Source organism: Poecilia mexicana, unplaced genomic scaffold (genome assembly GCF_051168715.1).
Source record: "Poecilia mexicana isolate PSO_F unplaced genomic scaffold, ASM5116871v1 scaffold_2, whole genome shotgun sequence".
In the NCBI taxonomy this organism is placed as follows: domain Eukaryota; kingdom Metazoa; phylum Chordata; class Actinopteri; order Cyprinodontiformes; family Poeciliidae; genus Poecilia; species Poecilia mexicana.
Genome location: NW_028263371.1, coordinates 25183761 through 25209885, shown reverse-complemented (window position 1 = coordinate 25209885; position 26125 = coordinate 25183761). Strand labels below are relative to the sequence as shown.

General features: G+C 40.7%; 1 protein-coding gene across 2 annotated transcripts; it reads left to right on the top strand.

Moving 5' to 3' along the window:
• Positions 1–26125, top strand: LOC148160728 (NLR family CARD domain-containing protein 3-like). Of its 2 annotated transcripts, none has more exons than XM_088013146.1 (10): positions 1–747; positions 2848–2994; positions 3747–3866; positions 8940–9003; positions 9109–9334; positions 10167–11910; positions 13689–13868; positions 14830–15000; positions 15524–15676; positions 16192–26125. In XM_088013146.1, the coding sequence occupies exons 2-10, from the start codon at positions 2867–2869 to the stop codon at positions 16196–16198; spliced, it is 2793 nt and encodes a 930-aa protein (XP_087869272.1). In that variant the 5' UTR covers positions 1–747; positions 2848–2866; the 3' UTR covers positions 16199–26125. The 2 variants fall into 2 exon arrangements, with proteins under 2 accessions (XP_087869272.1, XP_087869271.1); XM_088013145.1 differs by having other exon boundaries at positions 9109–9337.

The following is a 26125-nucleotide window of genomic DNA, read 5'->3' as shown; positions in this document are numbered from 1 at the left end:
TATTGTTGTACATGTAATACATTTATTCACAGATGAATTCAGTTATACAACAGATTGCAGTTAAATAAGTAATATTAAATAGTAACATTTTAAACTTTAACTTTTATATTTAATTTTTTTTCCATTAGGTATTTTCATCCTGCTCAATGCTCTGATCTCAGCAGGTTGGATTTAATTACACATTTTTATAGTTTATATATTTTTTCAGGCTTGATTCTTAAAGTTACAGACAGTTAATCTTTTTGTGAGGATTTTTAACTAAGTAAGTTTAATTTTCTTTTCCATTTATTAACCCTGCGGTGGCTCTTTAACAACATTCATTTAAGCTGATTTTACTTGACCTGATAAAGGTGAAAATGAGAACAAATTAAGTTAAACAAATGACCTGGTTAGTATGTAGTGGAATATCTGTAGTTACGATAGTTCACCACCAGAGGGCAGTGAGCGCTCATAATCCACCCTCAAAAACCTGTTAAACTCGTTTGTTCTGCTGGTTTTCTGCAGAACAAAAAGCTGCTCAGCTCCAAATCTTCTTCAATAACAGCAAAACAGAAATAATGAAAGTTTTCTATCTTTATTCTAGTTTTATTTCACTTTGTAAACTCAAACTGAACTGTTAATATTTATTCAAATGAATCAAACTTTGATTCTGGACGCTGAAGAAAACACAAGAAACTGAAACTAACTTTGATATTTTTCTCCATTTTGAGCGGAGGGTGGAAATAACATGTTGACTTGTTAACAGAGGTAAGTGTTGCCGCTCCGGGTCCCTCCGTGTCTCTCTCGGCTGTCTGGAGTCTTTCTGACCGATAAATCCTCCGAGGCTTCCCGGAGCCTCGGCCACGTCGGCCTGGGTCCCTCGGCTCTCATAGGGTGTGGTCCCCACAGCAGCGCTCTGTTTACTTTATTAAAGGCCTGATCTAGGAAGGAATTAGATTAAATGAAATGTTTTATTGTGAGACGTTGCTGCTTATAAAGTGATTCTAAGTGAGGATACATTATGAGAGAAATAATACACAAACCATAAACACACAGCTCAGTAACTGCGGAGTTAACCTGGTGAATGATCAACTCTATGATACAACTTTTAAAAACTCACTTAAAACACATTTATTTCTCTGTGTTTTAACCCTGAGTGAGCTAACATTTCTGTCTTAAAGCTGCACTCGTACTTCACTGTATTTCTGATGTGTGATTTCTATTTTTCTTATATTTTATCATTTGTTTTCATTTTCCTGCAACCCTTTGTTCAGCTGCTATGTTTTATTTGAAGTGCTTTAGAAATAAAGTGGTCCACCATAACAGCTGCATCTAAATCTGATCTGTTGGAGTGGAGTGTGCAGCAACGACCTTCTCAATCTAACCTAAATAAACTAAAAAAGTTAACCTAATGCAGTGGTTCCCAAACTTTTTCTTCTGCGCCCCCCAGTGGTTTCCAAACATTTGCTGCGCCCACCCTATGGATTACAAATGGCTGTCTGGTTGAAACGACGCGTGCTGGGGGGGAATGAATGTACGTAGCTGAAAATAGACGCCAACATCGGTAGCCTACAAGGTACTTGTTAAGCTTAAGGTTCTGTATTGATATTAGCTAGTCATCTTTTAGCTAACATTACCTGCATCCAGCAGCTTTACTCAACTCACTCGGTTAGTTTGGAGGGAAAAACTGTGAAAGTTCTTTGCGTTTTGCTAGTTTGCTGCCGTGATTCTAACACAAACCTACGTAGCTCCGCACAGCAGCAGCAGGTCTCCTTCACAGGTGTAAACCCAGCGCGAGCGTCGTAGCGCTCATGTTTCGTTTAAAGGCGGCTCGGAAAAACAGGTTACAACATGTTAATGGATTAAACAGTTTTAACTGCTGATAAAAGTGACAGAGGACACAAATATGGGAAGTGTGGAAGCCTCTACTGTATCACATTGACATAGGAATAACAGAGTTGGCCATTCTAAGGTAAAAACGCAGCGCATACTGTTCATGTTTTGTTTTGTTTTTTTCATCCAGACGGCTTCCCGCGCCCCCCCTGCAATGACACGGCGCCCCCCCTAGGGGGCGCGCCCCACAGTTTGGGAACCTCTGACCTAATGTAACTTTTTTACAGTACATCAGTGTTCTTGTTGTAGGGACTCTGAATCTCCTGGCTTTTTAACCTAAAAATCAGAACAAAAACAGTTTTAAACTAGTTTCTCTGCTTGTTGAAGTCAGCAGAAAGTGAATCACATCACTCCGTCCCTCATCAGTCTGGGTTCATCAGAACCTGATGTTTCTCTTGTCTGGATCAGAACCGGCTATAACCAGTCCACAGATTTCCTCTCTTCCTCTTCACTGACTTTTGTCTTTTTTAATTTTCACCTCTTGTTGCTCCTTGCAGCAGAAAGAATCAGGCCTCTCTGAGTGTTTGGGGGCTTCATCCCCTCATTGAAGCAGCTGATTACCCATGATTCCTTGCAGTGGGTCCAGCTGGTACCTCAGCTGGATGCTGTGGTCCCTGAAAGCAGCTTTAGCTGAGAGGAAATACTGCTGAGCTGCTCACATGACCACAGAGGCTGACATGTTGCTGAGATCCCAGCTGGACCCGGTTCTGTCTGGAGGAGAGCTGTGGACCCGACCTGAGCTGCTGCTCCCTCAGAACCTTCTGCACACTGACTCCCTCCATACGGAGCTACAATAGAGTCATGATGCGTTCAGGTCCACTGTGGGAGCTAAACAAGTTCACTAGTTCATAGGAAATGTTCACTTGTTCATTCATCTGATTCACTCTGATCCTCTGAACTCCTGATGGGAACAGCTTCTGCTTCACAGGACACTTACTGGACCACTGGACTGACTGGTTCTGGTTCCTTTCTCAGGCTGACTGAAGTCCAGAAGATGGAAGATCAGGATCTAAAGAAGGACAGAGCAAAACCTGAAGGACCCATCAGTCCATCTGTGAGGAGTGACCGGTCCAAAGATGAAGGTATACCCTTCAGGACTGAACCTGGACCCTCAGACAGAAAGTAAGAAACCAGTTTCTATCTGATTCATGTGGATCTATAGAGATAAAATATAGATGATATTAAATGGCTGATCTTCAGTGTTTGATAAAAAGTAACTTAATTTCCTTCCATTAAAGTTAAACATGAAGGATGTTGGTCAGTAAATCAGTTTGAATGAAAAATGATGAAAATGAAAACAAAAACCAGCAACAATGTGAGGAGCAACGACTCAGATTGTCTCTGAACTGGATGTTGCAGCAACTAGTTGACTCTTTACTCTGTAGTAACTTTTCCTTCACTAGTCTCTCGTCTCAATCACGTCACTAAACTGATTTTTACAAGAAGATTAACCAGGTGAGTTTGTCAAAGTTTAAACTTCCAGAAAACTGAATAAGAGTCGAAACACTGAATTTCTTTAACTTGAGACTAAAAACCATCTGATTTTAGTTTCTTTGATTATAAATGAAACAGTGACCAACATATTTGATGGTTATGATTTTGCTGATGCTCTCATCAAATATAATGTCTGTTCAGTTGTTGAATGCCTGGTGTTTTCTTTATAGCTTTCTGTCTTTATTATGCAAAGCGCCTTGAACTGCCTTGCTGCTGAACTGAACAAATAAACTTGAAGGTTCAGTTTGACCCAACAGATCAGTCTGAATGTTTCACTCTGGAGCTTCAGACCTGCAGCAGTTTGTGTTCAGAGCTTCTTCTCTGGTTTTTATCTCAGTTTCTCACTGATTGATCTGAATAACAACATGTTTGTGTTTCAGAGGTCAGAACCTCAAACGGAAAGCAGAACCTCCAGGATCCAGCTGTCCCTCCATGAGGAGTGACCGGTCCAAACGAAGACCTCCAAACTTCAGTCCTGAACCCGGACCATCAGAACCAGAGTAAGAAACCAGTTTCTATCTGGTTCATGTGACTCTGCAGAGCAGGACTGGTTCTAGGCATGGATACACGAGGAGACAGGCAGAAAGTAAAGGAGGCTTTATTATGCGTCCATTTTCTGCTCCATGATATTTATTAACATTGATGATTAGTGATTGATTGATGGGATAAACTTTGTCCAACTCCACAACAAAACTCAACCCTAAAACCTTGAAATTAAAAAGTTTCTTCATAAACTTTTTATTTTCTTGTTAAATCCAAGATTTAACCAACAACATAACATTTATCTACTTGGATTGTGATCATGCAGTTTTGCATCTTAAGCTAATTTGGACCTAAATGAACATAAAAACTGTTTTCTTTCAAACAGTGATAACAGACAGACTAAAGCAGAAGGTTTTTAAACTCAAAAGCTTCAAAAGTTTTTCTTACCTCCTGTTTTCTACCGTCTCTTTGCTTCAGTGCTCAGTGAGACATCAGGCAGGATGAAGGATCTTAAAGATTCACTGAATGTTGGCTGTGGTTGGTTACCCAGCATCGGCTCAGTGATGCTCAGTAGCTTTATTACACCTGATGGAGAACGAACACAAAAAATGAGAAGGGAGAGGACAGGTCAGACATTTTCTGCTTCATCTGGAAAAAGGAGGGGCAGCAATTTTACTGAAAAAAGGGATTTTATTTGAAGTTGAAAAAGAGGAAAAGGATAAAGATGGAAGATAAATAATGATTGTAGGACGAATCAGAGATATGACAATTTCAGTAATAAATGTTTATGAGGAGAAGGACAGTTTCCTGAAACTAATAGTCAGAATAATAACTGATGACGCAAAAGGAATGAAACTGATGGGGGGAGACTTTAATACGGTTTAAATTAATATATTAGTTAGATTCCAATCTGATTATGGGCCACAGACAACGACATCCAGAATGCTAAATAATATTACTAAAGAGTTTGGTCTGATTGATGCTTGGAGAAATATCAACCCCAAGAAGAGAGACGACACATTTTACTCAGATCCACACAAAAGCTACTCTGGAATAGATTATCTATACAAATCTCAGCCACATATACATAAGGTATTAAAATGTAACATAGAAAATATAACTATAAGTGGCCATGCACCTATAATGTTAACTTTAAGTATAAATAAGGAACCTTGTTTCTGATATTGGAGAATGAATGTATCAATGATGTCTAATGAAAATATTGTCAAAGAAATCAAAGAGTCACTTAAGGAAAACTTTGAAATAAATGATAATGAGGAAGTTTCACCAACAATATTATGGGAAGGAGGAAAAGCAGCAATAAGAGGGAAAATAATAGAAATATCATCCAGAAAGAGAAAAGCCAGAATGAAAGAACAAAGGGATTTGGAAAATACGATCAAACTGGAAAGGGAGAAGAAACTAAAAACATAAAGGGAGACATTAAAAAGGCAAAAGATAAACTAGAGGAGATGCTAAGTGTCAAAGCTGAAGGTTCTCTACGCTTTACAAATCAAAGATATTATGAAACGGGCAACAGGGCGAGTCGCCTCTTGGCATTTCAACTTAGGAAAGGCCAAGTAAATAAAACACCCTCAACTATGCAGAGTAAAACAACCCAAAGAAACAGCTGAAGCATCGCAGACTGTTATAAAAACTATACAACGACTCGGACAGAAATACTCAGGACGATGAAACATCCTCTTTTCTCAGAAGAATGAACCTCCCAACTTTGTCAGAAGAAGAGATGCTGGAAACGACCCGACCTATAAATCCACAGGAAAATCTGAACCTTATTAAAAAACTCAAACCAACAAATCCTGAGGACAGACGGACTGCCAGGGAGTTTTACTAAACATTTAGAGAAGAACTAACAGCAGGATTATGTAAGGTGTTTAACTCTACACTAACGGTGGGGGACCCCCTAAAACATGGTCTGAAGCCGTTATATCTGTAATCTGTAAGAGGGTAAAGACCCAACTCTGTGCAAAGGATACAGACCCCTGAGTTTATTATGCAACGACTTAAAAATACTAACAAGTATAATGGCAGAAAGAAAACAAGAACATGTAGCTAAGTTGATCAACTCGACCAAACGGGATTTATTCTGGGCAGGCAGGGAGCAAACAACATTAGAAGAACATTAAATGTGATGTCATAAACAACATTTAAATCTCAACCCTCCCTCCTGATTAGTTTTAATGCCAAAAAGGCTTTTGACAGGGTTAAAATGAGTTTTCTATACCAGACACTGTTAGGATTTGGATTTTCAGAGCAATTTGTCAAATGGGTAAAAATAATTTATAAAATCCAAAATCCTGAATTTGAATTAATGGTTATTGATCAGAATGTTTTGATCTCAAGACAGACAGGGGGACTGTCTAAGTCCTCTACTATTCACGGCTAATATTGAACCAATGGCAGAAACAATAAGACAGAATAAACAAATCCAGGGAATAAGAGATGAAGGAGGGGTGGAACATGAAGTATCACTGTTTGCTGATGATCTATTAGTACTTTTAACAGAACCACTCCGATCAGGGCCAGCTCTACTAAAAAGCCTTAAAGAGTTCGGGAATATTTCTGGATGTACGACTAACGAAAGTAAGTCGGTAGCAATGATGCTATCAGGTGAATGAACAACACAGCTAAAAGAAAAAGTAAAGTTCAAATGGACCAATAAAGGATTTAGATTCTTGGGTATAATTATCACACCTCAAATTTCACAGTTATTCAAAGCAAACTATGAGAAGCTGAGGAAGGAAATTATAAAAGACCTAGAAAGATGGGAGATCCTAAACTAACCCTCAGGGGGAGAGTGGAAACAATCAGAATGAATATCTTGCCAAGAAACTGTTTGTATTTCAATCACTCCCAGTTTTCATTCCCAACTCCGTTTTCAAAGAGACGGATAAAAAAATATCAAGGTTTGTATGGCAAAATAAAAAAGTAAGAATTAAACTCAAAATAATTCAGTCCTCAAAGAGTAACGGAGGGTTAGGTTTACCTGAATTAAAGTACTATTATTGGGCTGTTCAACTGAGAGCCATAGCTCTACAGTTAGCAAAGGATCAAGAGACAATATGGGCAGATATGGAGCAAAGAACCTGCCAAAACTCTCCCTGGATACAAAGATGGTTCAAAGAAATCTCAAAATTAAAAATTACTGGGTTAAGGAAACAATTAATATTTGGTCAAGAATAAAAATAAATAAAATTTTTCTGACTCTTTATCAAAAATGGAAAAAATAGCCAAGATTCCAGATTTTATTCCAGCTTCTATGGATGCAGGGTTTGAGAGATGGACAAAAGGAGGACTGGTATTTATAGCACAGCTCTTTAAAGGGACAGCAATGAAATATTTTGAACAAATTCAAAGGGAAATTAATCTACAAAAACTGATTTTTATAGATTTCTGCAACTTAGTCTTCATCTCCAGAATCACAGTGACTGGCAGAAAATTTCAGCAGATTTGACCAAGACTGAAGAAATCCTATTATCAACAGCAAAAGGTGAATCAAAAAAAGGCCTCATCTCAAAATTATCCAAAAGCCTGCAGTATGAATCCAGTGTTAACAAGGAAATGAAGGAGAAATGGGAATTGGAGGCTAATATAATAATATCAGACGAGGATTGGGAAGAAACATTTAGCTCTGGACACAAATTAACTAACAGCCGACGTGGAGGGAGTTTGATTGGAAAGTTAAGATGCGTTTCTTTAACTCTCATGGAGGAGAGTCGGAGTCATGTCAATTATCACATCTAAATATGGTGAAACATCCCGGCTTTGTTGGATAAATTGTGGAAAAGTGGAGGATTTTCCTCATATATGTTGGGATCGCCCGAAGGTGGTGGAGTTTTGGAAAAATGTTCAGATATTAAAAGTATTTTGAACACTCATTTAGTTCTGGATATATCTGTTTCTATTTTAGGAATAATGCCCTCAGACATGATTGACAAAGACAATAAATACTTGATCAGATTTCTGCTTATGATTGTAAAAAGTGTATAACTTCTGCTTGGTTCAGGCCACAACCTCCCAGTTTTACACAGTGGAGAGATGGGATTAAAAAGTCTATATATGGAAAAAAACAACATCAAGACGACAACTTAAGATTTAGACCTATAACTAAATTCATACTGTAACCTTGACACCTCTATTTAATTTTTTTCTTTTGTTTTGGTTCGTGTACTTTTTGATTTTATTTTGTATTATCATTATTGTGAACCTTTATTACTTGAGTTTGTATTTTCAGCATCTCTCCAGTTCATTTCACAGCAGTTATTCTGATGTATAAATCCATGGATGTTGTTGATGAGGAGGGATTTCTCTTAATGGGACGAAGGTGGAAATGTAACTGTCTGACCGTCTCTTCCATCAATGAAGATGTTAAGATGTGAAGTGTGAGAAGCGACAAGGGAGGACATGTGTACATGTTGATGTAGAAAGTTATTGAAAATAAAAAGTAAAAATAAAACAGGGAGAAAACATGTAATGATCTAAGAGCTGCATCAGCTGCTGCCATCTTAGATTTCAGCTCTGTGGAAACCACCTGTTGGAGTATTTTATGAATTTATCTAAAGAAATGCAGATACAATGTTGATAATCTGTGGATAAACATTAGTGGAGCTCCAAGATTAAAACAGTTGATTCCTGTAATTCTCTGATTATGGAGAAAAGTATGAATTACATGATTGTTTCCTTTTAAATTTACTGATTTTATTAAAAATTAAATCTGCCAGGGCTTGAATAATTTTGGTCTGAATTCTAAAATCAGAGCTAATTTAATTGTTTCTGCATAAAGAAGGTGGATGTTTTATTCTGTTCTGGATATTTAAACCTGAACCAAACAGACTTTTGCTGCTGTCTTTCTCTCAGCGTTTCAGTCCCAATCATCAGAAAACAGATCCTAAAATATCTCAGTGTTCCTAGTTAAACACCGATGGAACCTGTGCTGCCGGTTTTAAGGTTTAGAAAACTAAAGAACTATGCAAAGCTAATTCTGCCTCCAATCTGCAGAGAAGCTTCATCTCAGTTTGTCTCTGTGTGGACAGACAGATTCTGGTTCATTTGTCCTGGTTCCTCCACAGAGAGGATCTGCAGAGCTCAGAGGTTCCCACTGATCCGTCTGTCCAGCTGGACTCCATATTTATGGTCTGTACATCGGTTCTGTTCAGTCTGTAGACCAGAGGACTGTCAGTCTGTCCAACATGGACCTGATGTTCAGATCTAGTCTGATATCTTCTCATTCTGTTCCAGCTGCTGGAGGAAAACATTGTCACATTCGTGAAGAACGAGCTGAAAAAGATCCAAAAGGTTCTGAGTCCAGATGACCCAGAATGCTCAGAGGGTCAGAGTGAGGATGAGGAGGTGATGAGGGGTGAGGATGAAGAGCAGAGGAGGAGCAGCAGAGAGGCGGTGATGAAGATCACCCTGAACTTCCTGAGGAAGATGAAGCAGGAGGAGCTGGCTGACCGTCTGCAGAGCAGTAAGAGGATTTCTACAACAATTCTGCTGTTATGTTGAATAATTAAAACATGATTACATGAGAAAATGAATTCAACTGAAATCAAACAAGAGAAACGAACAAATACAGAAAATCTTCATCAAACAGTCACATGATCTCAATGACGTTCTGGATTCAGCAGCTTTTTAATTTAAACATCACCTGTGGTGACTGGTTGCTGCTCATGAAATATAAACTTTGGGAACTTTATATTTACCGTAAAATACTGTAAAAAACAAACATAGCAGCAATGCACAAGATAAAAACCCATTTTAGTTTTAATTCCTGCACCCAGTACATAAAAATGTTCCATTCAGCTGCAGATGAAGAACCTTCAGAAACACACAGACAGCTACCAAATTCACCCTGTGATGCAGCAGCGCCAACATTGAGGGCCAGTAAATGATAAACTGCTGCTGATCTGCATGACATGAACTCTCCGACTGTCTACCGTCCATCTACATGCATCCGAACAGAAGAGGTGGCTAGAAGGTCTCCTTGTTGGACTGAGCTGCAGGCATTTGATGCAGATCATGTTAAAAAAGTTCTTGCTAAGGTTTTTATACAGTTTTTCCTGTTTATCCCTAAACATCCAACTATCAAAGTGTTTTCTGAATCCTTCTGCTTAGGGCAGAACCTGGATTTCTACTGGAAGTTCGGTTTGTAAAGAGTAAACAGGACAGTGGAGAGAACAGTTCCCTGGCTTGACCCAGTGCTGCATAATATTGTGTCCCAGTTTGCTGTTTTCATTGGTCACTCTCCCCAGCTACAGTGGCCTGTCCAGACCTTACAGTGTTTTGTCTCCATGCAGGGACTCAAGATGGAAAATGTCAACGGAAACTCAAGTTAAACTTGAAGAAGAAGTTCCAGAGTCTCTCTGAAGGCGTCGCTGAACCTGGAAATCAAACGTTTCTGAACCAGATCTACACAGAGCTCCACATCACAGAGGGGTTAACTAGAGAGGTCAACCAGGAACATGAGGTCAGACGGATTGAAACAGCATCCAGGAAACAAGAAACAATCAGAAGAGAAGACATCTTTAAACCTGGAAGAGATCAACCAATCAGAACAGTGATGACCATGGGAGTGGCTGGCATTGGGAAAACACTGTTAACACAGAAGTTCACTCTGGACTGGGCTGAAGGCAAAACCAACCAGAACATCCAGTTTATATTTCCATTAACTTTCAGAGAGCTGAATGTACTGAAAGAAGACAAGTTCAGTTTGGTGGAACTGATTCATCACTTCTTTGAAGATATTAAAGACGCAGGAATCCGCAGCTTTAAAAAGTTTCAGGTTCTGTTCATCTTTGATGGTCTGGATGAAAGTCGACTTCCTCTGGACTTTGATGATAATCTGATCCTGACTGATGTTACAAAGTCCAGCTCAATGGATGTTCTGCTGACAAACCTCATCAGGGGGAAACTGCTTCCCTCTGCTCTCCTCTGGATAACCACACGACCAGCAGCAGCCAATCAGATCCCTGCTGAGTGCGTTGGCATGGTAACAGAGGTCAGAGGGTTCACTGACCCCCAGAAGGAGGAGTACTTCAGGAAGAGATTCAGAGATGATGAGGAGAAGGCCTGCAGGATCATCTCACACATCCAGAAATCAAAAAGTCTCCACATCATGTGTCACATCCCAGTTTTCTGCTGGATCACTGCTAAAGTTCTGGAGGAAATGATGGAGACCAGAGAGGAAGGAGAGCTGCCCAAGACCCTGACTGAGATGTACATCAAGTTCTTGTTGCTTCAGAACAAAATCAAGGAGGAAAAGTACAGAGGAAAACCTGAAGAAGATCCAGAGAACAAGAAGCTGATTGAGTCTCTAGGAAGACTGGCTTTTGATCAGCTGCTGGAGGGAAACCTGATCTTCTATGACAAAGACCTCGAACGGTGCGGCATCAACATCAAAGATGCTGCGTTGTTCTCAGGAGTTTTCACTCAGATGTTTAAAAAGGAGACTGGGCTGGGCAACATCTCTATCTACTCCTTTGTTCATCTGAGCGTCCAGGAGTTTCTGGCTGCCGTCTACATGCTCCACTGCTTCACCAGCAGGAGGTCAGAGGTCATCAAGACGTTCCTGGGAAAAAAATACAACAAAACATCTCTAGATGAGTTCATGAAGAAAGTCATGGAGAAATCCCTCAGCAGTGAAAATGGCCACCTGGACCTGTTTGTCCGCTTCCTTCATGGTCTCACTGTGGAGTCCAACCAGAGACTCTTAGAAGATCTACTGGGTCAGACAGAGAACCGTCCAGAAACCATCCAGAGAATCATCACCAACCTGAAGGAGATGAACACTGATAGAATCTCTGCTGACAGAAGCATCAACATCTTCTACTGTCTGATGGAGATGAATGACGTCTCATTTTATCAGGAGATCCAACGGCTGCTGGATTCAGGGAAGGAGCTCTCAGAGACCGACTGTTCAGCTCTGGCCTTCATGCTGCAGATGTCAGAGGTTCTGGATGAGTTGGACCTGGAGAAGTACAACACATCATCAGGTGGACGACGGAGACTGGTTCCAGCTGTGAGGAACTGCAGAAAGGCTCGGTGAGTCCAGATGTTTTCATTGTGTGAATGCTGATTCAGCACTATTGTCCTCCTGTTTCTTCTTCTTTCTTCAAGTTGATTCTGGATGTTTTTGGCCTTTAACTACTTCCTTCATCCTCTGGATGATTTCAGCCATTCAAACATCTAAACATTCAGTTCATCCAGGACAGCTGCAGCTTCTGGTTTTTATACATTTTGATCATTTAAAAATATTTAACTTTTTATCAGTTTTCAGGTTGAAATGAATAGAAAACCCTGAACTCTAGAAAATGTCTATTTCCTCTCAGATCCAATCAGCCAGAGAGACTTTTTAAACTTTAAAATCTCTTCACTCGTTGAGCTGCTGCTCCATAATTCACCTTTTAGGATCTTTGACTGTTTTTATAAAATAATTGTTTAGGTTTGATGGAAATTTGAACCATTAAAATAAACCATTGCATTAATTATAAACTTTGTGAACAGTGTTGATCTTCTTCATCCCGTCATCATCCTCACCTCTTCCTCCTCCACTAGTTTCCTCTGAGTTTGTAACTGAGACCAAAATGTGGTGATTGTTGTCTGGTTCCAGAAAAAGTCCTAGTTTCTGTCAGATCCTCCCAAAGCTCTGAGAACTCTGCTTCCAGAGCTGGAACCATTTTCCTCATCAACTCTTCATCTGCAGCCTTTGTTGAAGCTGTTAGCTGTCCTCCATGAAGACCTGCAGAGACATGAGCTTCAGCTCTTTAGACATCCCAGCCTCTTTAGTTCTGGAGAACTTTCACTGCTTCACCATGAAGATGCTGCTGGACCCAAACGCTCCGTCTCCTCCAGGGGTTTTGCTCTTCAGCTCTTTAGGAGTTTAGCAACAATTTCTTCTGACATCCAAACCTTTGTTCCTCTAAGACGATGGACAGACCACTGCAGAGACACGTGTCCCTCTTCCAACCAGTTTGTCCCAGTTCCTCTCAGACCAACAGAGGACGGTCCAGACCTGAAGGAGCAGCAGCACCGGTTCTGCTGCTGCTCTGCAGGACGACCAGAACAATCTGCAGCTTTTAGCTGAAGCAGGTTGACGACTGTCCACTTTCTACTTTGTTAAAGCATCAAATCCAGCAGATGAACGGAGACACAACTGGGAGCATCATGTGTCTGGTCTGCTCCCAGTTTCCTCTGTGGCAGCATTTAATAATCTGCTGCTGGGAGCCACGTTTCTATAGAATATACTACTATTATTAATGATGAGGAGGATTCTAGATGCTGCAGCAGCAGATATGGGCTAAACAAACCCAGAGATGCCAGAGGTCCACAGCAGGCTGGACTTCCTGCTCTGCTCACTTCATTTCTAACTCACTTCCTGCTTGGTGGAAGATCTCAAGGACCCAAACGGTCTAGTCCAAGTCAGTGTGACTTGTCAGAGCTGTGAGCAGTTCCTCCTCCTCTCCATCATCTCCAGTAGTTTCCTTCATTCAGCTCAGTCAGCCTCTTCATCAGCTGCTGCAGCTCCTTTGAGGCTCTGATGCTGCAGAGAAACTGAACTTTCCTTCACAGATGATAGAAGATCTTCAACATCTGACTGAGCTGAAGGTCTGAGGACATGAAGCCTGGACCAGAACCAGAACCAGAACCTGGACTTTAGTCAGGAACTGCACAGACTCTCTGTCGGGTCAAACTCAGTAAACTGAAGATCAGATGTTGATCAGATGATGACATCATGATGACATCACTGTTATCATATTTTAGTCTGTTTATGATCCAGATTGATTTCATTAGAACTGAATTTATTTCTTCTCTCATCTCAGACTTGGTGGCTGTTGGATCCAAGAGGCTGAATGTGAAGTTTTGGCTTCAGCTCTGAAGTCCAACCCAGATCTGACTGAACTGGAAATAAATCGAATCTACATATTTAAAGGTGGAGACTCTGATATGAAGAATCTGCTTGAGATCCTGGAGAGTTCAGTCAGTAAAGTGAAGATTCTGGGGTTTGTTTTCTCTGTTTATACAATAAAATCATTTATTGATACTTTAATCCTTAGTTTAATTAATAATTTAATTGTAATATTTTAAAACAACCTTTTTAAATGTCAGATTAAAATCTCTAAAACATTTTACCTTATAAATTAATTATTTTCTTATTTCAGGCTTTGAGATTATTGAACTTTGTTTTTCAGTTTTTAAAATGTTTCTGACTGATGAACAAAATGAGTAAAATAATTCAAATGAAGTTAATTAATAATGGAGATGTTTCAGTTTGGTTGGTAAAGATTCAGATTGTTTTATTTCTGATTCTCATCTTTACATCCAGAATGAAATGTTTTCCTCCAGTCGAGCCACAAACACTGACCAGTTCAAATCATCATTAATGAAACATCTAAGAAGTGACTGATTGTAGAAAAGCAAATCTAGATGAGCTGAATGACAGTGAGGTTTGCAGCAGCAGCAGGTTCCTCACTTTGTCCTGAAGCTGTGGTTCTGTTGGGCCGGGTCAGAGAGGAACCGTCCTCTTCAGTCTGACAGCTGTCAGTCGGTTGGAGCCTCGTCTCTGTGATGAAGCTTCATCAGGTCACGTCTCCTTAGGAAATAATGGCCTCCATTGGCTTTCAGCAGCTTTAAGAACCCAAGGCCATTCATGAATAAACTGAGTGGTTCTGATCCGGTTACCAAGTCGGGTCTCCAGCTGATGATCAGGAACCAGCAGAAATAGCTCACCTCATCCAGGCTGCTGCTCATAGAAAACTTTGAGTTTCTTTGTTGATAAAATGTTCTGGTTCTGCTGGTTTGGACTCTTTAAACCAGTTTGACTGGATCAGATGTTAGAATCAGTTCATCATGTTTCTTTTACATTCAGGGAAATTAATTTTCTACATTTTATTATTTATTTGTTCATATTTCAGTTTTAACTGCATCCTGTTGGCTTCAGCTCATCTTTTATTCTTTATTCAGATTGAGCTGCAGTTTGTCAGAGACCAGCTGGACGTCTCTGTTCTCAGCTCTGAAGTCCAAACCGACCCACCTGACAGGACTGGAGCTGAGCTTCACCAACCTGGGAGATTCTGGAGTGAAGGAGCTCTGTGGTTTTCTACAGACTGAAGGCTGCAGACTGGAAACATTGAGGTTTATAATTATATAATTATTGATATTTCAGTGAATAATTATCTATAATTGATCATTAATCAAAGTTCATATCTTCTGTTCTAATAAATATTTTCTGAGTTTGTTCCTGGATCCAGAGTTTAATTTAGTCCCTCTGTGTAACTGAGTTGGACCTGCTGACCTGAGGTCAGAACAGGACAGCATTCGGACCCCCAGTGTGTAGAAATCTCCCTCATGTCAAGCAGGTCAAAGGTCATTCAACCCAGTCTAGAAAAGTGGATTCCTGGAATCTGACAGGAACAAATCAATAATCAATTATTGATGCTTCAACACTTTGATCAGAACCTGAAATGATTTTACTGACTAAAATCCTCCAACACAACATGACCCAGTACCAGGTTCTGGTTCTGGTTCTGAAGTCAGCAGGTCTTTATTGAAGCAGCAGCTTGTTGGCTTTAATATTCATGAGAATCTTTAACTGGTTCTGTTGGACTGGTTCACCTGCATCCTGTTGGCTTCACCTCATCTTTTATTCTTTATCCAGGTTGCAATTCTGCAGGTTGTCAAAGATCAGCTGTGATTTTCTGGCCTCAGCTCTGAAGTCCAACAGCCTCCATCTGACAGAACTGAACCTGATAGGAAACAACCTGAAGGATTCAGATGTTCATCAGCTGGAGGATCTTGTAAAGACTTTATGGTAAGTAAATGTTTGTAGTGAGTCCAGCTGCTGTCAGCACATTGAACTAAACCCAGTTAGCATCAAAGCAAAGCTCCAGTGTTCCCAGTAAAGCTGCAGCTTCTCAGTGGGAGGAGAATGGTTCAGGCTTCCTGATTGGACACAGAGACAGCAATCAGCCAATCAGAGGAGCAGCAGCTTGCTGTGTTCCTGTTTGTGTTGGTGTGAAGATGAGCATTGTTGCTGTGTCCATGTCTCCAGGATGTCCAGCTGGACTCCAGCGTCCAGCCGTCCAACATGTCTAGAGACAGTGGTCCTCATTCATCAAACTGCGGCAGCAGCAGATCTGATCTCAGATCTGCTTGTTCTCTCAGTTCAACAGGAAACAACTGATCAGGTTCATCTTGGTCACAGCTCTGAGATCAGTCTGACTGCAGCCTGGAAACCATCTACTGGATGTGCTGCATCACTGACTGCTGCTGGAGAGGCTGGAAACACTCACTGATCTGATCTCTCCATCCTTCTTCTCTCTGCAGGTTCTGACCTCTGTAAAGTAGAGAAGGGTCTCTGTGTCCTGCTGATCCTCAGAGGTTGAAGCTGCAGCAGTTTGAGTCTAAAGTGACTCTGACTGGATCATGATGATGACCTCTGACCTCCAAGATTTTCCTCCTGTTTATTTTCTCATGTTTGTCATTTAGTGTCTGATATTGTTTGTCTCTTTGGATCAATAAAGATCCGATTCAAACTGGGCTCCATTTAGAGGCTTCATGGAGTTTTGATCTGAACTGGATTCAACTGGAAAGTTGATCTTTTTTCTCTCTGATTCATTTTCATCCTGGAACCAGAAATGGTCTGAGATGGAAACATGGGAATCATTTCAGTTCAGCTTTGAATCATAAAGACACTTCAAACCTCTTTTCTCTGCTGCTTCTTCTTCTGCTGACAGGAAAATGTTCCTCAAAGCTCCACAGATAAAAAGATGCTTTACTGGAAACTGCAGAGAAACTTCAGCTTCCATCACAGAAACCAGTTTAACCAGTTTAGAACTGGATGTCCCACAGAAACTCTGATTGTTTTTGTGTTTTACTTTTTTAACTTCATGTTTTATGTTTTACTTTAAGTTTTCTAAAGACCTTTAGGACTCGATGTGTCACATCAGGCTCTTTAATCTGATTTTATTGACTTATTCAGACCTCAGAGAATCACTGGGATAATGTGCTGATTGGTTTATGTTTGTTTTCATATTTATTCTAATATAATGTGGGTTGCTGTCTGTTTAATGAGCAGTAACATTTTTAATAACATTCTGTTCAACAAATTGTTTACCAAACTACAGATGCTGGTCAAAAAATTTGAATATCACAAAAAGTTCATTGAATTGATTTGTACCACTTGTTCTGTGGGTTTTTCATGTGGATCGGTGCCACTTAAACAGCGGTAAAGCGAAGGTTTTGGACCTTAATCTGACTGACTACTTGTGTGGTTTGGATCGGCTGAAGCGTTGCTGCCCTCGGCTGTTCTTAAATGATCGGCTAACCGCTAGCTTATTGGGTCGCTAATTACGTAGGTTTCACGGATAAAAATTATGTTGTTTTCGACTGAAATTCAGTCACAAAAAATTAAAAGTGAACCACCGACCCTGCGGCCGACTATAAATGTATGTGGAGCCTTAAATATAAACTTCATATCCCTTCAAAACACTGGTATGATTTACAACAGACTCCAGCTGTCGTGCTGTGTCTGAATCTTTCTCTCTGTTTTAGTTTAAAGATGAGCCATAAAATCTTTAAGTTTGATGCTCACACACAGCCTAACGTGATGTTTGGGAGATAAATTCATCCAACATAACAGATTATATCTCTACTTTGACTAGACACAGACAGCAGTGGAGAGTTTCACTTGTTTTTAATCTGTCGTCTTAATAATGTTAAATGACGCGTAAAATCACATTAGTTTGGCCTTATGGTGTATTAAAGTCCTTCAAAACACAATCTAAATTGAAATACATCTGAGGATATAATCAAAACTGGTGTCATATTTACTTAATTATTACTTACGGAAGATTAGCGCCATTGAAAAAACAAAGTAAAAACAAAAATCTGAGATTCAAATCACAATTTTGACTTTTTACGCTGAAGTTTGATTTTTCTTTGACTTATGAGTAAAAAGTCAGAATTTGTTAGTGTCTTAGAAGAGTGGTGTTGTGAACTGTGCTGTTATACTGTTAAAATACACCTGCTGCAATGTCTCAAAAACTCCCGTTTCATGACATTTAATATTTGTAAAATTCTCAAAACGATACATTAATATTAATACTATCAACTGTATCTGTCTATTTTACTTTTCCATTAAAAATGCAAACAGTTTCCTTTTTAACTATATATATATATATATATATATATATATATATATATATGGGTTCTGTCAAACAGAACCCAGAGAGTTCAACTGGCTGGCTTCACTTCTTCTGTTCGTACGATTTTAAATGGTGTCCCACAGGGCTCAGTTCTTGGACCACTTTTATTTTCTATTTATATAAATAACTTGTGTGAAAATCTGTCAAATGCTTTTTATCATTTCTATGCAGATGATTTAGTGATTTACTGCTATTCTTCATCACTTGTACAGGCAATTCAGTATCTGCAGCTTGCTTTTAATGTAGTTCAAACCCGCTTACAAACTCTGGAATTAGTTCTAAATGTGGATAAGACGAAGGCAGTGGCTTTTTCAAACTCTAGAAAACTACCAGACATCCCTCTACTGCTTACCACTGCTTTAGGGACACAAATTGAGTTTGTCAGTACTTATAAATATTTGGGCTTCATTTTAGATAAAGAACTTTCTTTTAAAAATCACATAGCAAATTTGCTACGAACACTGAAAATGAAGATTGGGTTTTATTATCGAAATGGTTCTTGTTTTTCGCTTAAAGCTAGAAGTAAATTGGTAGCTGCAACATTCCTACCACTCCTGGATTATGGTGATGTTTTATATATGAATGCTTCGACTAAATGCCTTCAGTCATTAAATACTGTTTATCATTGTGCTTTGAGGTTTGTAACTGGTAGCAGACGTTTCATACATCATTGTAAACTGTACGCAGAAGCTGAATGGCCTCCTTTAAGTGTACGGAGAAACGATCACTTGATGATCCTGATCTATAAATCTTTACTCGGTTTGGCTCCAGCATATTTAAACTCTCTTTTACATAGATCTGTTAATTCCCATTCTTTACGTTCCAACAACATTTTTCTTTTGCATGTTCCACACTGCCGAACTGAAAAAGGAAAGCAAGCTTTCAGTGTGATGGCCCCTTCAGCCTGGAATCAGCTTCAGTCTGAAATCAAGATGTCAGAATTGATTTGACTGGATTTATTTTGTGCGATTCTTAAAAACAGGCAACGAGAATCTTTTAAACAGTGTCACTGTTTTTAAATTGTTTTATTCTGTTAATTTTGTTTTGTAACCAGGTTGCTGTGTACTGCAGACTTCTGCCCAGGTCCCCCTTGAAAATGAGATCTAGATCTCAATGGGGTTTACCTGGTTAAATAAAGGAATAAAAAAATATATATATATATATATATATTATATATAACATTGTTCTGCTCTCCTTGTGTGTTTACAACGCAATTCAGCAGTAAGCTTAACTCCACTGGAATGAACACTTGAATCAGGATACAGGTTCTTTACTTCTGCTTTATTCCGGTGACCCAAGCACTCATACAACATGGAGTAAACTGTAACATAAATAAAACAGCTGCATTTACTATGAGTACAAAAGAGTTCAAACGAAAAACACATTCTTAACAAATAAGACACTAAATAAAATCTATTCTTAAATATTAAATGAAAACTTACAGACGGTGATGTCGATGGCATAAACAAAAAGCTGATTGTAACCGATTCACCTCCTCACGTGTGACAGTAAAAAACAAAACGAAACTTAACGACTTCCTGTCCTAGACCTAGCTTGACCTTCAAAATAAAAGCCTTATTACTCTTAACATAAAATTAAAGGGCATAACACTCCCCGCCTGGTATCTGTCAAGATGCCACATAGCAGTACTTAAAACACAAACTTACAAACTTGTTAGTCCTAATTCTTTAAAAGCATAACAACTTCTGTAATAGGTCTGAGAAACTTTGTAGCGGTTCCATCCTTGATGACCTTGACCTCAATCCTGCGAACCTTGCCATCGTTGCCTGGGAAAGTGTCGGTCACGAGAGCCATGGGCCAATCATTGCGACATATACGATCATCCTTCAGCAAAACGACGTCATCCTTTTTAACGTTGGGACTTGACCCTTGCCATTTGTGGCGAAGTTGTAGGGTGTGAAGGTATTCGTGTCTCCAACGATACCAGAATTTGTCAGCCAATCTTTGAACTTGACGCCACTGTTGCTTATACAGATCCTTTTCAGTGAATACTCCTGGAGGAGGTAAAACACTCTGCTTCTGAGTGAGAAGCATTGTTGGGGTAAGTATCTGTGGAACATCTGGATCTGAGGAGACAGAAACTAGAGGTCTTGAGTTGATGATGGCTGTCACCTCTGCCATCAGGGTGCACAGGACTTCATGAGATAAGCTGGAGGAGGGAGTACGCATCAACATCGAGTCTAAGATTCTTCTTGCGACTCCAATCATGCGTTCCCACACCCCCCCCATGTGAGAAGAGTGAGGTGGATTGAAACACCACGTACATCCCTGATTGTTTGTGTACCTTTGGACTTCTGAATCTGTTACCACTTTGTGGAACTCCAGCTCTCTGCAGGCACCAACGAAATTGGTCCCACAGTCTGAGTGTAGCTGCTTGGAAGGACCACGGATTGAAAAGAATCTTCTTAAAGCGTTGATGAATGAAGAAGTGTTTAAGGAGTCGATGACTTCGATGTGGACTGCACGTGTGCTCATGCAGGTGAACAATACAGCCCAGCACTTGCTCTGAGCCATGCCCCCTCTTGTGCGCCTAGCTGTCACACTCCAAGGACCGAAAACATCCAGACCAGTGTAGGTGAAAGGCAGCGAACTGCTCAGTCGTTCTTGCGGGAGATCTGACATCTTCTGCTTCTCTCTGTTTCTACGAAGTTTTTGGCAGATGACACATGCATGAAGAACAGCACTTATACAATGCTTGCCTCCTACTAACCATATGCCAGCAGCTCGAATGGCACCTTCAGTGAATGTCCGACCTTGATGCTCAACCTGCTCATGATAGTGTCTGATGAGCAACATGGACACATGGTGTTTTCCTAAAAGAATGACTGGGTGCTTTTCTCTGTCGCTTAAATCAGAAAGTTGAAGCCTTCCTCCAATCCTTAGCAAGCCTTCGGAATCAGCAATCGGATTTAGCTTAGACAGTGGGCTTCCTTTGGGAATATCATCTCCCTTTGAGAGAATGTCTAGCTCTTTAGAGAAGGAGGCTCGCTGCACAGCAAAAACAATCGCTGTTGTGGCCTTCGACAACTCATCAGTGGTGAAAGGTTTTGGACACCAATGCCAACCACTACATTCTGTGGTCCTTCTTCCCTTCTTGAAGGAATCCTTAACATGAATGAGTGTTGTAACTGCTCTTTGTAAAGACTTCCAAGAAGAGAACTTTGTAAACCTTTGAGGATCCAGTTGGTTGACCGTTTGACTTGTAACACAGCTTGTCACTTGTGGTCGGATTTCCACATCAGAATCTGGATTGATGAGCTCAAAGGTCTCTTGCTGTTCAATGGTTGTCTGTGGTTTGCGTAAGAACGCTGGGCCTGTGAGCCAGCTGATCTTGGTGAGCTTTGAGGCTTGAACTGACCTAGAAGCATGGTCAGCTGGATTATGTTCTGTAGGCACATACTTCCATTGGTTTGGTTCTGTAGACTGACGGATTCTCTGTACCCTGTTGTGGACGTACACATAAAAGCGTTTTGACTGATTATGAATGTAACCCAGCACCACTTTGCTGTCGCAGTAGAAAGTAACTGCATCAACTTCAATGTCGATTTCTTGAATGATGAGTTCGGCCATTTCTACGGCTAGCACTGCCGCACAGAGTTCTAATCTGGGTATGGTTGGTTCAGTTGGAGGTGCAAGTTTAGCTTTTCCAAAGACAAAACCCACGTCTATCTGGCCGTTTTCGTCTGTAGTCTTCAGGTATACTACGGCACTGATTGCTTTGGTCGAAGCATCTGAAAACACACATAGCTCTTTCCGACTGGCATTGGGACAAGTAGTAGTATAAGCTCGAGGAATGTTAAGATATTGTAGTTCCTGTAGCGAATCTCTCCATGTCTCCCAAACCTCAGCTTTGTCTCGTGGAAGTGGGCTGTCCCATTCCGTTCCATCCATGGTGAGCTCCCTCAGCAACGACTTGCCTTGAATGCTTACAGGAGCAACAAAACCGAGAGGATCGAAGAGACTGTTTATGGTGGAAAGGACACCGCGTCTGGTAAATGGTTTGTCACTGATGGATACTTGGAAGGTGAATACATCGCTTTTGACATCCCAACTCAATCCAAGGCTTCGCTGTGTGGGTACTACGTCTTTATCCAAGCAGAGGTCTTTAATACCCTTAGCATGATCTTCAGCTGGAAAGGCTCCTAAGACTTTCATGCTGTTGGATGTGATCTTGTGAAGTCTTAGGTTTGACTCTGAAAGAGATGCTTGTGTTTTCTGTAACAGAGAAATTGCCTCTTCTTCTGTTGGTGTGGAAACAAGACCATCGTCGACGTAGAACTCTCGCTCTACAAAGCGTTTGGTGTCTGGCCCATACTGTTGCTCTCCCTTCATTGCAGCTCTCCTGAGACAATACGTTGCCACAGCTGGAGAAGGGCTGTTTCCGAATACATGAACCCTCATCCTGTATTCAGTGATGTCCTTACTGGGGTCATTATCTCGGTACCAAAGGAAACGCAAGTAGTCTCTGTGATCTTCTTTTACAACAAAACAATGAAACATCTGTTCGATGTCGGCCATGACTGCTATTCGTTCTCTTCTGAAACGGATGAGGACTCCCAATAGACTGTTATTCAAGTCTGGTCCACTGAGCAGCACGTTGTTTAGGGAGATGCCATTGTATTGAGCACTTGAGTCAAACACAACCCTGATTTGGTCAGGCTTCCTTGGATGGTAGACTCCAAACATCGACAAGTACCAGCACTCTTTTCCTTTTGGTAGTGGGGATGCTACCTCTGCGTGGTTGTTGTCAAATATCTTTTGCATAAAGGCAAAAAACTGGTCTTTCATTTTTGGCTTACGCTCTAATGTGCGCTGAAGTGAAGTAAGGCGGTTCATTGCTTGTTCACGATTATTAGGCAAAGGCGGCCTAGGGGACTTGAATGGAAGTGGAGCCACCCAACTATTGGAGTCGTCCTGAAAAACCTCATTGTCCATTATTTGCAGAAACTGTTTGTCTTCTATGGAGAAAGCCCGCTTATTATCATCTGCTTTTCTCTTAAAGACTGTGAGGCCGAGTGAGTCGTGATCCACCACAGCAGTGTGGTAACTGTGAGATAGTCCATTAACTGGGCTGAAGTTGGCCGTTTGCTTGAGATGGATGCGTTTCTCACAGGGTCTGAACAGTGAGGGTCTTCCATCTTCTAGAATGTTTGTCTTACAATTATGGACAATTGGCTTATGGACCTTTCCCAAACACACATCACCTATTAACACCCATCCGAGATCAAGCTTTTGTGCAAAAGGAGCATTGCCTGGACTATTGATCTGCTGTCTCACCTTGTGAGCCCGGAGAACGTCCCTACCAAGCAGGAGAAGAATCCTTGCATCATTGTCCAATGGCGGAATTTCACTGATCAGGCTCTTTAGATGCGGATGATGAAAAGCAGCCTCTGGGGTTGGTATTTCATCACGATTGTCCGGTAAATCATCACACTCGATCAGTGTTGGGAGTGGAAAACTAGTTCCATCATTCACTGCCTCAATTTGGTAGCCATTTGCTCTCCTGCCAGAGGTTGACACTAAGCCAGCACAAGTCTTCAGGGTGTAGGGATATGAGTCAGCTTTGATTTTAAATAAGTTGAAAAACTCTGACCTGACCAGAGATTTGTTGCTCTGGTCATCGATCGTAGCATACATTTTAATAGCTTGTTGTGGTTGCTCTAGTGGGTAGACCTTGACTAGACATGTCTTTGAACAGGATTTTGAAGTGAAGCAGTCGCCACAAACTTCAGTGCACAGAGGACTTGCGACTGGTCCTGGCATAGTGTCCTCCTTTTCAGGCTCCCCGCCGTCATCCATCACAGGACTCGCAGATTTGATGGACCAGTGAGGTGGACCAGGGTGAAGAGCCGCGATGTGCTTGTCACTGTCGCATTCATCACACTTCAGTGTGACTTTGCAGTCACGAGCGATATGAGTAGTGGACGAGCAACATTTAAAACAGATTCCTTGATCCTTCATATAAGCCTTGCGTTCTTCTATGGTTTTTAGCCTGAAGCCACGACACTTCTTTAACGGGTGAGGTTTGTTATGGATGGGGCAATGTTTGGCCACATCACCTTTAAGTGGTACTTCTTTTTGTATCACTCCAGAGAAGACATTGGTCTTGTGCACTAAGACTGGGGTTCTGAAATTACTGTGACGTGAGATTGGATTTTCCGTCACAGAACTGCTTCCAGAAAGGGCGAAGCTGGGATCGTTTCTTGTTTTAGCTTGGTAGCAAATGAAGGAGGTGAAAAAGGAGAAGGGTGGGTAACCAACCTTGTAATCCTCTTTATACTTTGACCCCTGAGTGATCCATTTTTCTTGCAGGTTGTATGGCAACTTTTCCAGAATGGGTTTGATGCCACGAGCTGTGTCCAAGTAAGCCAAGCCGGGCAAGTAGCCATCCTCTTTTGCTGAGAGTAACTCCATCAGCAGATCCCCGAGCTCTCTTAACTTACGATTATCTTTGTTTGTGATTTTAGGAAAGTTGTCCAACTTTTTGAAAAGAGCACTTTCTATGACTTCTGGAGCACCATAATATTCATCAAGCCTTTCCCAGGTCATTTTTAGTGCAATATTTGGGTTGTCAATATGAACAGCTCTTAAGCGTCTGACATATGCAGAAGACTCCTTACCAAGCCATTTTGAGATTAAATCCAACTCTTCACTGGCAGTGAGATCCAAATCTTTGATGGTGTTTGAAAAAGCAGATTTCCATGCTCTATAGGACTCTGGACGATCGTCAAAGTGTGTTAAGCCAGTGCTCACAAGCTCTTTGCGTGCCAAGTATTTTGCCATGTTCATCATTACTGAAGACTCTGGCGGGTTTGTGTGAGAAGTGTCAGAGTACTGTGGAAAAGCTAACTTGGTATTTGGCCGAAGTATATTGGACTTTGGTTCTCGAAACTGTACCTCACTTTGAACTGGGAAGTCATCTTCTCTTGCTAGGTGAGCCGGTGTAGTCCAGATGTGAGCACTCCGAAATGGGTTAAAAGCTTCTGAACTTCGTTGTGGCTGAAACGGTGGAGGCCAGCATTCTTTCACAATATGCTCCTCTTTATTGATGTCCTTGGTTGGTGGTTGAGGGTTATTTTCAATGGGATACTCCTATATCAATGACATATTGACAGATTCACTGTGTTGGTTAAGCTGCATAGATTGATCTTTGATGTAGTCACTTACACGTTCATGTGTCTGGACCACGTTGGGAAGGCTTTTCCAACTACGGTGTTCTTCGTTCTCTAAATCTGCTGCCGCTTCCAAAACTTCGGCTTGAGCAATAGCAGCTGCAGCTTCTTTTTCAAGATTGAGAGCTTCAAGACTAGCTTCTAGTCTAGCTTTGTCAACTTTAATGCTGATCTCTCTCTGGACGAATGAAACACGTGCACGAGCTGCTTCGGCTTTGGCCCTAGCGCGTGCTGCTGCAGCACCAACTGATGATGTACTTGAGCGTTTTGAACTGGAACCAGCACTTTTACTGCTTTTAACTGACGCTCCATCTTGAAAAGACTTCATTTCTTTTGGTCTTGCTCCTTCAAGGTGTGCTTCCTCCATATTTGTTAATGTAGCTGCTTTAATGCTGTTCAGCCAACTGCGCACCGTCTTTTACTGTTCTGCTCTCCTTGTGTGTTTACAACGCAATTCAGCAGTAAGCTTAACTCCACTGGAATGAACACTTGAATCAGGATACAGGTTCTTTACTTCTGCTTTAGTCCGGTGACCCAAGCACTCATACAACATGGAGTAAACTGTAACATAAATAAAACAGCTGCATTTACTATGAGTACAAAATAGTTCAAACGAAAAACACATTCTTAACAAATAAGACACTAAATAAAATCTATTCTTAAATATTAAATGAAAACTTACAGACGGTGATGTCGATGGCATAAACAAAAAGCTGATTGTAACCGATTCACCTCCTCACGTGTGACAGTAAAAAACAAAACGAAACTTAACGACTTCCTGTCCTAGACCTAGCTTGACCTTCAAAATAAAAGCCTTATTACTCTTAACATAAAATTAAAGGGCATAACAAACATGTTAAA

Bases quoted from the DNA above. Each gene is read 5' to 3' on its own strand.
- LOC148160728 (XM_088013145.1), top strand. From the start codon at position 2,867: ATGGAAGATCAGGATCTAAAGAAGGACAGAGCAAAACCTGAAGGACCC. The intron at 9,338-10,166 runs GTAAGAGGATTT...GTCTCCATGCAG, and splicing joins GGCTGACCGTCTGCAGAGCA to GGACTCAAGATGGAAAATGT. The intron at 11,911-13,688 runs GTGAGTCCAGAT...CTCTCATCTCAG, and splicing joins AGGAACTGCAGAAAGGCTCG to ACTTGGTGGCTGTTGGATCC.